General features: G+C 41.2%; 1 protein-coding gene across 1 annotated transcript; it reads left to right on the top strand.

Moving 5' to 3' along the window:
• Nucleotides 1-7,815: 7,815 nt before the first annotated feature.
• Nucleotides 7,816-12,702, top strand: LOC129353963 (protein BEAN1-like). The gene is given in 4 exon segments (XM_055023412.1): nt 7,816-8,095; nt 8,235-8,331; nt 8,333-8,374; nt 10,127-12,702. Coding segments are annotated over 4 exon segments (756 nt in total). The 3' UTR covers nt 10,464-12,702.
• The last annotated feature ends 566 nt before the right edge of the window (nt 12,703-13,268 follow it).

The following is a 13,268-nucleotide window of genomic DNA, read 5'->3' as shown; positions in this document are numbered from 1 at the left end:
AGTGTTTCCATCACAGTTTTGTGATAGAAACATTTGTCAAAAAAAATCTTTTTCGAAACTGCTGTTTTTCCATTCAGTGAATATTCTTTTTCAAAGTACGCATTTATATGGTCAGTTGTAACCCAGCTAAATGATAAATGCCCACCAGTACTGCAAACGTCAGCACTGTTCTTGTTTTTGTCTATCGAATAAAAGTCCTATAAATACAGTAAACATAATGTGACTAGATATGCTGGATGTGTGTGTTCATGCCCTGCCCTCGTATCAGATCTGGAGATATATAGACGGCTGCGCTCATATGAGAGTGCCGGCACGCTTTCACATCACATGAGCAAAGAGCTGAAATGTTCCACCTCACTGCTCACATCATTCTCCACCCCAAGATGTCCATCAGAACATTCCCATGCTTATGGAAATAGGAAAGGAAAAACTACATTCACTGGCACATTTCCTCCCATCCGTCCATCTGTCTGCCTGTATCTGATTACCCGACCAGTCGTATAACTGAGCTCTCATCCAATCTCTGAGATTTATTTAAATGGATAGGAAGCGTGTGTGTGTGTGTGTGTGTGTGTGTGTGTGTGTGTGTGTGTGTGTGTGTGTGTGTGTGTGTGACGGGCAGATTTCATGGCCTGCCGCCTTAGCTAATACCAAAGCTGTTCCAGCTCACTGGGTCTCCATCAGGGCCCCGCAAACAATTAATACACGCCACAGGTGGTCAGCTTCAAATGTGTGACAGTGAAGGAAACTGGTTGTAAAGCCATGCTCTGCCTGTTGAAGGATGATTAGCTCAACTGGAGCAAGAGGAGAAGGTCCGGAGAGGCTGAGTGCGTTTGAACAAAACCATTTTATATCAGACTGTTAGGGTCAAAAATAACATTACAAGAATAAAGTCAACAGCATTCCGCTGTTGAATTTATCAAAATAACTAAACTTACAAAACTGAATACTTTGAAAAACATTGTCAGCATTGGCTAGCATGAGGAGCATGCTAGCCAACCTGCAGCATAGGAAGACAACACAGCACAGGGGCCACGAGACCTGGAAACAGGAGGAAGTGACAAAATGAGAAGAATATACACTGAGGAAGGTGATTATTAGAAACATAAATAATGGGGAATTGTTAAAGGATTTGTTGTTTGAAGATGGACAGTTTTGGGGCTTTCCTTTGCCTTCTGTAGATGTGTGTGTGTTGGTTCATGTGTCTGCAGGTGTTTTTCTAGAGTGGATCAGAGCTACACATGAGCTTTAACACTTTCCTGCCATTCCTCGTCTCTGCCATAATCTCCCCATTTACTCCTCCATCAGTGCTTCCTCACCCATCATCATTTTCCCTTTTAGTAGCAGTTCTGAGAAAAAGGACTTAATAGGCTCTGATGTGATTCACACTGAAGGATGAAGAAAGCATAGACACTGTCCAGGTCAGGAGGAAACAGAAGTCAGGATTTCTCTGATATGTCATTATGACTGCTCTGGCTTTATTTGTGTTCCACATTGAGCAGTTCTTTGGTAGCTCTACAGAGAAATAGAAAGATCTTGTGAGCAGATTGGCCTGGAAAAGGAAGTTTAAACCAGGGATGGAAATTAAAAATTCACCATCCACTGATTTTTTTCTTCTTTCAATTACAAACCCAAGAAGTACAAGCAAATTATACAAAATGTATGATTTATTCTTAATTCTATGAAAACCAATTTACCGACAATAGGTTTACCGTACAGATGTACATGTATAGAATAATTTAACATAAAGCATAGACACCTTAAAAGGCTTATAGTGCAAAAGGTTAATGTGAAGTAATTGCAATAGCAAACTAACTACACAACCCTAACATTCTTTCAATCATATGTTGAAAATTTCCAAAGTTTGGCAACACCTCTCCTTTTTTCTGTTTTTCTGACAACCTGGATCTTAGCATTAGCTTGCCTTTCACATATGTCGTCCTGCCTGCATGAAACTTTTTTCTTTATGAACATTTTCACTCCTTTTTCCCAGGTAGCAGCAGCTAACCTGAACTCTTCCTCAATCTGTTCCTGGCCACATCTCTGATTATCCTCCTCAGACGATATTAAAGCCCTGAATCACTAATTCCTTCTCCTTGTCTGCAACTGAATCTCCCCCAACGGTCAAAGTCCATCCATGCATCCATCCATCCATTTTCTTCCGCTTTATCAGGGATTGGGTCACGAGGATAGCAGCTTCAGAAGAGAGGCCCAGACTTTACTTTCCCCAGCCACCTCTTCCAGCTCCTCTTGTGGAATCCCAAGGCGTTCCCAGGCCAGCCGAGAAAACATAGTCCCTACAGTGTCTCCTGGCTCTTCCCCGGGGCGGGAACGTAGATCGACTAGTAAATCGAGAGCTTTGTTTTTTGACTCATCTCTCTCTTCACCACAACGGACCGGTACAGATGCAGCACCAATCCGCCTGTTGACCTCCTGCTCCTTTCTTCCCTTATTCATGAACAAGATCCAAGATACTTGAACTCCTCCACTTGGGGCAGGACACCGCCCCAACCCAGACACTGAGAAGGCACACTATCCTTTTCTGGGTCTCAACCATGGCCTCGAATTGGAAGGTACTGATCCAAAACGGATCCCCTCAACCCCTCGCTGTGCCAAGAAATTCTGTCCATGGAAGTAATGAACAGAATCGGTGACAAAGGGCAGCCCTGGCAGAGTCCAACTCCACCGGAAACAAGCTCAACTTACTGCCAGCAATGTGTCATACAGGGACCTGACAGCCGTATCAAAGGACCCGGTACCCCATACTCCCGGAGAACCCCCACAGGGCTCCCCAAGGGACATGATTGAACACCTTCTCCAAGACCACCAAACACATGTAAACCAGTTGGGCAAATTCCCAGAACCCTCCAGGACTCTGCTGAGGGTGTAGAGCTGGTCCAGTGTTCAACAACCAGGACCAAAATCCTGAATCCGAGGATCGACTATCCAACAGACCCTCCTCTCCAGGAGCTAACATGTTTAGATGTCAAATCAAAAGGGGAAATCCTTTTAGTGAATAGATATATCGACAGATACTCTAGCTTAATTACTTCTATGATGACTTTAGAATTAAGAGAATTAATTAGAAATAGCGATTGTTGTCGATTGCTTTAGAAACTGTGAAGTCATGCAACGTTATGGGCAAAATTATAAACAAAGGCAAGATAAAAGATGGAAAACTAAAAATATCCATTTTTGTTTCTCCTCATTATATTAAAAGTCAAATAAATAAAACGGTGTTTTACTGCAATCCCAGTTTAATTGACCCATTTTTTTAAATCCTAATTTGTTGCTTGTTTTGTAGCTTAGCCTGTAGCTTAGCGAGTGTGTTCGTAAACAGACTGATCTTAGAACTCCATTTCCTGCAGACTTCTTTTCACATTGCTAATCAAAACTGATATTCACAAACAACCTATTACAGACGGTTGCAACAGAGCAAACAAAATCTGATTTCCAACAATGACTGACAAATCTCCAAAGAATACACCGTATTTTCAGTTTGGCTCACCGTCACCTAAACAGGAAATAGAGATGTCCAGTTTTAGATTCTAGCCATTTCTCCAGCTTTTATTAAAAGATGTACATTTTTGAAAACTATTGAAGATTTAAATGTGCCATAAAAACAAGGGTATACTTTAATAGGGTTAGGGTCATTTTTTCCAACGGATTTTGTCAATATTATTAATGATAAGCTTATTAACTGTTATTGACTGAATCCTACCAAATCCGACTCTTTTTTCCATTTGGTTGACACAGTTAAGGTGGGTCATTAGGAAATGAAAATAGTAAACAGAAATTCCCAGTTTGAAGCATCAATTATTTCAACAGGTTTTCTTTCTGTTCGCCGACCAGCGACACAACCAGACCACAGGACATCTTGGAAATCTCTAAGGCTTTCTGCCTGTTCATAGGAATAGTTCCCGTCACAAAGACATTTCTCATCTGCTTTTCTGGCTAACAGATAAAAAACAAAGTAAAATTCTTTTCCAGGAGTTCACAAAAACATTATAGAAGGTAATGAAGTAGGATATAGCTGTGGCATTTATTTCTGTTTTGTCATAAGATGTAGAAATTATAGATGCATTCAGAAAAACACAACCAGTTAAAGTTAGTAAATATATTACAATCACAAATGTACACAAGTATAGACATATTGTAATCCTGGAATTCAACAGTAACTGTGTTTCCATTAACCGTTCCATTATTTGCTTAATGGAAATATGCCAATTTCAAAAGAAATAACTTGTTTTGTAATAAGGAGTTTTGGTGCTAGGATGAGGTGGTTTTTTTGGGCATATAAATATTCATTTATTTTGCAAAACTTTGATGGAAACACATTTTGCAACCCAATAATTCACAACGTTTGTTACTACCGGCAAAAACCACATAGGTTAGGATAATGCCATTTTTTAATGACTTATTCACATGTGATTCCAACTAAATGTTCTATTTATTGGTAACAATGATTGTGAAATTGTGTGTTTTCAACATGACAACGTTCTGTGTGCATTTATGGTGGAACTGCAGCTCAGGTTGTCCTCAAAAACAGGTTTGTTGGAGTAAAAGCAGTTGGTTGTGGAGATAAACCGTAAGAAGAAGGGATCACAACAAGAGCTGTGGGTCTTGGGAGATGAATACATTGAAAATGGACAAATGATTAAACAGGAGGAAGGCAAGAATATGGGCCAGCCGGGTGTGATAATCTGTCTCTCCCCCCACTATCCCACATGGCAGAAAGGAAGGGAGTTTAAGCCCAACTATGATGTATTTTGACCCATATTCACAGATGTTCTGTGACCCACATTCCACCTCATTTCAATACAACCATGTGTTTTAATGTGACTAAGTGCTGCTGTATGTTTAAAATATGAATGCACAGAACAATATGCTTCAGAGGCATTCTTACTGTTGGTAAAATATGATTTATCCACATGCTCCAACACTTTATTACTGAGACGGAAAGAAGCAGCAGCAGCAGTAGGAAGTAAATATGTTTGGATGAAAACTGTTACTGCCCAGCAGGAAACAAGATGGTGCTAAACACAATTACTGATCACATGGTGTGTTTGAAAAGTTTAATGGCTTATGCTCATAAACTCTCTGCTGCAACTGGCATTCTTTAAACTGAGCTTATTCACAGGGAAATTCAGGGTCTGGAATTGCAAAACAAGGTTGCTTGTACAGCCGATTGGCCTGGCATACACACCATCTGATACTGCATCCTATCATATGGAATCACATTTTTGTCTGAATCATTTCCAAACATGCCTTAGAGGTGCATGTTGCAGGCACTCTAGCCACTTCTGGCTCAAGACCACGGCCTCGGACTTGGAGGCACTGATCCTCATCCCGGCCGCTTCACACTCGGCTGTGAACCGCTCCAGCGAGAGCTGCAGATCACGTCCCGATGAAGCCAACAGGACCACATCATCCGCAAAAAGCAGAGATGCGATCCTAAGCCAACCAAAACGGATCCCCTCAACACCTTAGCTGTGCCTACAAATTCTGTCCATAAAAGTAATGAACAAACCGGTGACAAAGGGCAGAGTCCAACCCTCACCGGAAACGAGCCCGACTTATTGCCAGCAATCTGGACCAGACTCTGACACCGGTCACACAGGGACCTGACAGCCCGTATCAAATACTCCCCATTTTAAACAGTATTGGTTCTGCACTGCTTCCCCTCCTGAGATGCCAGATGGTGGACCAGAATCGCCTGGAAGCCCACCGGTACTCATCAGCTGCTTCCAGAGACCTAGAGGCCAAAATGGGCTTCTTCAGCCTGACAGCATCCCTCACCAAAGGTGTCCACCAACAGGGTCGAGGGTTGCCGCTGTGGCCACAGCTCTGGTGAGCCGCCTCGACAATGGAGGAACGGAACATGGTCCGCTCGGACTCAATGTCCCCCACCTCCCCCATGACGTGTTCGAAGCTCTGCCGGAGATGGAAGTTAAAGCTGAAACAGAAAAGGGGATTCAGCCAGACGTTCCCAGCAGACCCTCACAACACGTTTGGGCCTGCCAGGTCTGACCGGTATTCTCCCCCACCACCGGAGCAAACTCACTACCAGGTGGTGGTCGGTGGACAACTCTGCACCTCTCTTCACCCGAGTGTCCAAGACATACGGCCGCAGATCCGACGAAATGATGGCAAAATCGATCATTGAACTGCAGCCTTGGGTGTCCCGGTGCCAAGTGCACATATGGAACCCTTATGCCTGAACATGGTGTTCATTATGGAGAATCCGTGACGAGCACAGAAGTCCAGCAACAAAACAAGTTAGTTAATTATCTCTGTTATTGCTGTTTGTTAAATTATCAATGGAAAATAAATATCTAGCTTGCTAGCTAAATAGAAAGTAAACCCTTTGGATTAAATGTTAAAATAGAAAAGTATTTTTCTAGATACAGTCTGTACTTTGCGAATTATTCAAAGTAAAACACCACAAAACAATATCAAAGAAGAACATGTCTGAAGAAAATATTTCTTCCTTTATAACAACAGAAGGAAGAACATTTCTGACCAGGAACAGGTCAGGAAGAGCTCAGGTCTGTTCAGGAACTGGTCAGGAACCGGAACAGGTCGGATGGGTCATACCTGTTCCTGACCTGAGCTGACCTCAGGTCAGGATTGACCCATCAGGCCAGGACCAAGAATGGAGCTCAGGTCCTTTGCTGCTGTGTTTCTATGCTAGAGGTCACAAACCGATGACCTGTTGAGTTTTATTAGGCATCTTGTGGCATGAGCATTCCCACTTTAATAAAACATATATGCAGAATGTACACAGCATCATAGCATAATTTAGCCAAGCTCTAGATCCAGCAATGCAATCTTAGCAGTACTTGATTTCTTATTGTATCAACCAGGGCTCTGTCTACAACAGTGAAGATTCACACATCCACATGCTGAATGCTTGGAGTGGCTCAAACTGAAGGCTGCATGCATGGCCTACGTTCTGATCATTTCAGCCAGTAACTATTTAACCACTGGGAGCATTTCATGCAACCCTGAACTTTATTTCCAGATGATCCAGGGTTATTAAATATGGAAAAAATGCTTGAGTGTAAAACAGTTATAAAAAAGTAACATTCTAATGCATTCAAAGGCCTGAATTTCAGTATGACTGTACAAAATGAAGATTTTGCCAGAAGCATCTCACCACATTAAAGATCTGACTGACTTGATGACATGACAAAATGTGCTTAATATTTGTACATTTTGAGGAAAGTACTCAGGGTGATATTAGTTTTAATAGAGACTGGAAAACAATACCTTCAAGGTTACGTGAAATAAAGTAATTTTGTTACAAACGCCTCCTCTTCCCCCACCACCACTATTAATGAAAAAATATTTTCTAACTGTAGAGAGCTAGTCATGTATGAATCCTCTTTTGCGGAATTTAGGACAATTTCTTACCTTTACAAGTTTTATTAGGTGATGAATGCCTTTACCAGAAACATATACATACATTTCCAACCCTGAGGATTGCATGGTGTTGGATTGAGAAATGTCAGGTGAAAAATATGTGAGGTAGAGCAGAGCAGCGAGTTCCCACCCAGACTTTGCTGAAATGTAATTAGTTGCAATGAATTCAACAAAGGTACATTTTCCCAGACACCATACAGTTTTTTGATAAAAATGCCAAGTAACACGATCTTTTAAGGTAATAATAATCCAAAGTGAACAAGCATTAATTGTGAAGAACAAAATCAATTCCTGTTCTTCTCATTTGGTTGTTTGATATGCAACAAGTGTTCCACACAGGAAAATGTCAAATCCTGTTTACATTTATGAACATTCTTAATGTCCCTCTGCATGCTAACAGTCAGTCAGTGTAGAGAAGAGCCTTCTGGGTTGTCTGAGATTCCTGTCGCTGTGCACGTCCCTGTAGTGAGCTCCAACCAGAGCCATGGGGAGTACCCAGAGTGCCGCAGCGAGAGGGAGTCTGGAGGGGAGGCGTCTCTCCTGGTGTCTCCGCTGGTGGTGGCTGGGATTGTTATAGGACTGGTCCTCTTCCTCTCCTGCATCACCATCATCATCGGCAGCCTGCGGAAAGACAGTCGACTCAGAAACCCACACTTTGGCGCCAGCTATGGTCAGTCTCTTTACTAGACGTTTCTGGTCAAGTCTTGGAAAGCTTTAACTGTGAAGCCACACTGAGTGTCAGGTGAATGCATAAAACTGTACAGCCACGTTAGCGTTTATTTCCAGAGTAACATGAGGTTTGTCTGCAGGTCAAGATGGATTTTCCTTTGGGGGTTCAGCAGGGGAACTGAGGTCCAGCTGCTTAGAGGACTTTCCTCCTGGTTTAGATTTTGACTCCTTCAGAGAGTCTTCCACAGATTACCAGCCTGTATCCTGACTCTCCACCAGGGTGAGTAACATGAATGTGTATGTACCAAGCTCCACCCTGAAGATCTGGAACAAAACCTATACTGTTGCCATCACTCAACCAGCAATATGTTTCCTTTGGTGTGGCCCTTTAAAATGATACAAAGAAAAGATGTCTTATTCCAAACAATGGAGGATAAATGCAAACAAGCGCCAAATTTTGAGGTCTAGCTCTCAAGCTGGCTATTCCAAAATGCATAGTAACACGAAAATAGGACAAAAACTTACTTGGTTAAACATTGAAATAGAAAAGCGACAGACGGACGGACGGACGGACGGACGGACGGACGGACGGACGGACGGACGGACGGACGGACGGACGGACAGACAGACAGACAGACAGACAGACAGACAGACAGACAGACAGACAGATAGATAGATAGATAGATAGATAGATAGATAGATAGATATGTACATACATAGCATAGCTTCACAAACTTCTGCATATGTGGAGGGAAAGCAACACATGCATCAAGATAATACACAGGGCAAACTTGTCAAACTTAGAGAAGGGCAAAATAAATAACCCAGGGCATAATGCACTACCGAGAGCAGAGGAGTAAAACTACGCTTTACAACGTAAAAAAACTGTTTTCCAAATCGTATTATGACTCTTTCTCTTGCATCCGGACGGTTAAAATACATTTTGAGGGAACATTTGTGTGTTTGCTTGAGCTGATAAGACAACTGAGAGAGGCAGGGGAGGTGCTTCTATTGATTATGCCAAAGGTATAGGCCAGCTGTGGTGTCAATTTCCTTGGTTGTAGCCGTCTTCCTCATCTGGTGCCCTTTGAATTGTTTGTGCAGCTTTGTGAGGATAGAGGAGGAACAAAGAGCTTGCTAAAAGCCAGTGTCATGGCATTTTTGATCAAAATGTCAGCTGGACTAATTGCCAACTTTAGCTTCCTCCTCTTTGCACTGCCTTAAGATTCACTCACTTAATTGAAATGATTCTGTCTTTAATTTGAATTTCCTAATTTGAAGACCTGGTAAAATTAGAGATAATTCTGTTTTTTCTAAAAAAGAAACTGATGTTTCTGTCTATAGTTTCTATGTTTCTATTAAAGCTTACATAACATTGAGATTCATGATTAAACAGGCTGCTAAATCCAGGCATGAACTAAGAAACTCTTACCTGGATATGAAATGTGTTCAATCCCATTATGTACATAATCTACTGAGTTTCTTTTATGTATTTAAATTCTGTAAACTTTCAGTTCAATAAAGTTCATCGTCTGTTAAGGTTTTGATTTTGACCTCTGTGGAGTAGACGCTTTTTCTGAAGCTACCACCTCGAACATTAATACGCTGTTAAATTTCACTTTGTGTTTGTTAATCCAGTAGTAATTTTAGATCGATAGCCGCTGCACCTAAGCTCGGCGCGAACGAATCCATGGTTCGGCGTTGGAGACTCAGGGCCTTAATAGCAGATTTATTGAGGATACAGAGTCACAGAGATATCAGCAGCTTATAGTCAGGTGCAGCTTACATGTTTCCAGTTGTTGTTTTTTTTTTTTTACTTTATGGGTGTAGCTGATAGTGAGGTGTCCGGAGCCCACTAAGGGATACGGGGGATTTTTTTTTTCTTTTGCGTCTCCTCACAAAACCTTTTGCGAGGTAACGCAAAAAAAAGAAATTCCCCATGTCCCCGAGGGGCTCCGGAGAGTCCGCTCTATAATCTGATACTGTAATTCCAACATTTGGATAAATGTTCTTTCTGCCTTCATCTCTCCAGCTACAATGAGTGTGTGGGACCAGATTTGACTCAGATCTACGTACCGACCGATGACCCACCCCCATACTCCCTGCTGGACCCGTGCTTGAGCCTGGGCGGCCCAGAGGAGCAGCCTCCACACTCGGGTCCATCAGATGCTTCACAGTACTGTGGAGAGACGTCCGTCAGGACTGCCTGGTCCTCATCGTCCTCCTCCTCTTCCTCCCACTGTTCCCTGGGACTACATGAGTGGGAGCAGCAACAGCCCCTACCCTTCTTGCAATGTAACCCTAACAAACACTCAGACTGGGACTATGACGAAAACTCCCAGCAACTCCCGGCCAACCACAGCTCCTAAGACCGTTAATTTGATTTCCTCAGATGAGCTCTCAGCTTTCTCCTGGTTATTAAAGCTAACACTTAGTGAGCAGCTGGGCACCAAGCAGTAGAAAGCAACAATGTAGGAATGTCTTCCATACAGTTGCTAAAACACTATGGCCGCTTCAAGGAAATCTTTTTGTAATCAACAGATGGTTCATCTGAAATGATGCTTTTCTGAACAACCTGTTAAGCTACACAGCTCAGTTTTTTCTTGATATTTTTAAGGTTATTATTGTGGCATAATAACCTTCCACAAGGTTATAATATTTGGTGTTTATCTACCATCTAGTTTGTGCAGCCATCTAAACTAGATGATCTATCTATCTATCTATCTATCTATCTATCTATCTATCTATCTATCTATCTATCTATCTATCTATCTATCTATCTATCTATCTATCTATCTGTCTGTCTGTCTGTCTGTCTGTCTGTCTGTTTGTCTACCATTATCTGCTGAGTGTAGATAAACACACTCAGCACAGTCTCAGATTTCTTTACATTTGCTCTAATATTATGTATTATGTTGAAAACCAACACAGGACTCTAGACATGATAGCAGAGTGCTGTTCACCAATGACAGTTCTGTGAGGACAGAGTCCCAGACAGCTCCTTTTTTTCTGCTCATCGCTCCCTATATACAATCACATCCATTAACAAACTAAATATTTATTCATGTATTAGTTATGGGGTGCCATTTATTAAAATGCACAGTCAAAAATTAATGGCAATAACTAAACATAAGCTAAATATTCCAATCCATACCAGCTTGAGTTATAAAGCACTATAAAAACAGCACAGATGACCAAAGTGTTGTACACCAGTGGTCCCCAACCTTTTTATTACCTTGGACCGGTCGAGGCTTGGCGATTTTACTGCAATCGGGGGAAAAAGGGGGATTATCAGATTTTTTTTTTTTCCTGATTTTCCCATTACTACAATCTTACAACGTCCTGCAGTGAGTGGTGGTGGTGTCTGTCTGCTAAATATGCCCAATATAACATGGGGCATATTCAACATGTTTGATTGTTTTGGCCCTTTTATCGTCGCGTGTGAGGTTTTCCCTGACTGGGAGCAAAGAACTCAGCCTGTTGAATGTGACAGGTAGCCAATCAGAAAGCACAAATAGTTGAAATGGCAACTGAGAGTCCGGTGGATGTGGAAATGTTTATTACTTTATTATTATATATGTTTAGTATATGTTATGTTTATTCGGTTAAAAATGTTGACTATGAAAAAACAACTCAACACACAATCACAGTGCAGCAAATAGAGCGGCTGCTCCTGCCATCTTATATCCAAGGCCTTTTCTTTTTGTTTCGTCTATTATCTCTTAAAATGATCCACAAGTCTCGTTGCAAGCAGCAATTGGAGCTCAACTCGTTCTGAAGCAGCACTCAAGACCTGGTCAAAATTAGTAAAAGAAAATAAAGAGTCCTGCCTACCAATCAGATAGATAGCATGTGATCAGAATTTTAGCCCAAATAAAACAGATAATACTTTCAAAACATGGATTGATAAAGGTTTGATAAAATACAATGACTTGCATTATAAAGGCTGTCTGAGGGTCTTTCAAGATATTAAGCCAAAATATAATCTTGATAACAGACTTTTCCTGTCATCTTCAAATCTGGTATTATTTAGAAAAAACAAATAAAGATGAACCAGACAGAGCATTCACTGGCATATTGAATATCTTTCTAAAATAAAATAAAATTTCATAAATTAAGATCCAAAATGTATCATGAACTACAAAACATGTATGGTGCGCTGATGGTTTTACTGGATCTTCTTCAGGAATCGTGATGTTCATGAGTGGAATCGGTTCTTGTGGCGTGTTGCTCCTGCCGTGTGGCTGGACACACGAACCGACCGAACCTGTTGGACTTTATCGGCTCTGTGGTCACAAAGGTTTGGAAAATCGGCCGGCAATCCTAAAGTTGTGCCATGTGAGCCAGACATAAGGCTCACAAGCTCTTCTCCTCTCATCTCATCTTGTCTCATATCATCTCATCTCATCTCATCTCATCTCATCTCATATCATCTCACTTCCCTACACTCGCTGACTCTGGTCGCCATGGTAACGTTTACATATCCCTTCAAAATAACAGAGATGCGCCACAAAAACCAACATTTTACTTTCATAAAAATGTTAACTCACCGTGACGACTTCCTGGTGCAAAACACGATTTCTCCGCTCAGTGCCTCAGACAAATGATCTGCTGGTGTGGATATATATATATATATATATATATATATATATATATATATATATATATATATATATATATATATATATAAGTCCCTCCACTGGCTCCCTGTAGCTCAAAGAATAGACTTTAAAATACTGTTGTTAGTTTATAAATCACTGAATGGTTTAGCACCACAATACATCACAGATCTGCTGTTGTTGTATCAACCTTCCAGACTCTCAGGTTCTGGTTCTGGTTCTGCTCTGCATCCCCAGAACCAGAACCATGAGAGGAGAAACAGCTTTCAGCATCTATGCACCAAAAATATGGAACAAACTTCCAGAAAACTGTAAAACAGCGGAAACCCTGACTTCCTTTAAATCTCGACTAAAAACACACCTGTTTAGAATTGTATTTGAAACGTAATCAATTAAAAATGTAATGATGGAACAATGTATTGTTTGTTTTTTGTGTTTATGATGTAAAGCATTTTGAAATGCCTTGCTGCTGAAATGTGCTATCCAAATAAAATTTGATTGATTGATTGAATACCTTAAGAAGGTGAAAATGATAGAAAGGTTATACATATATAT

The sequence above is a fragment of the Poeciliopsis prolifica genome, unplaced genomic scaffold (assembly GCF_027474105.1).
Source record: "Poeciliopsis prolifica strain line A6 unplaced genomic scaffold, Auburn_PproV2 SCAFFOLD100, whole genome shotgun sequence".
Lineage (NCBI taxonomy): Eukaryota > Metazoa > Chordata > Actinopteri > Cyprinodontiformes > Poeciliidae > Poeciliopsis > Poeciliopsis prolifica.
Note: the sequence above shows the minus strand (reverse complement) of the source record. Positions and strands in the feature narration are given on the sequence as shown.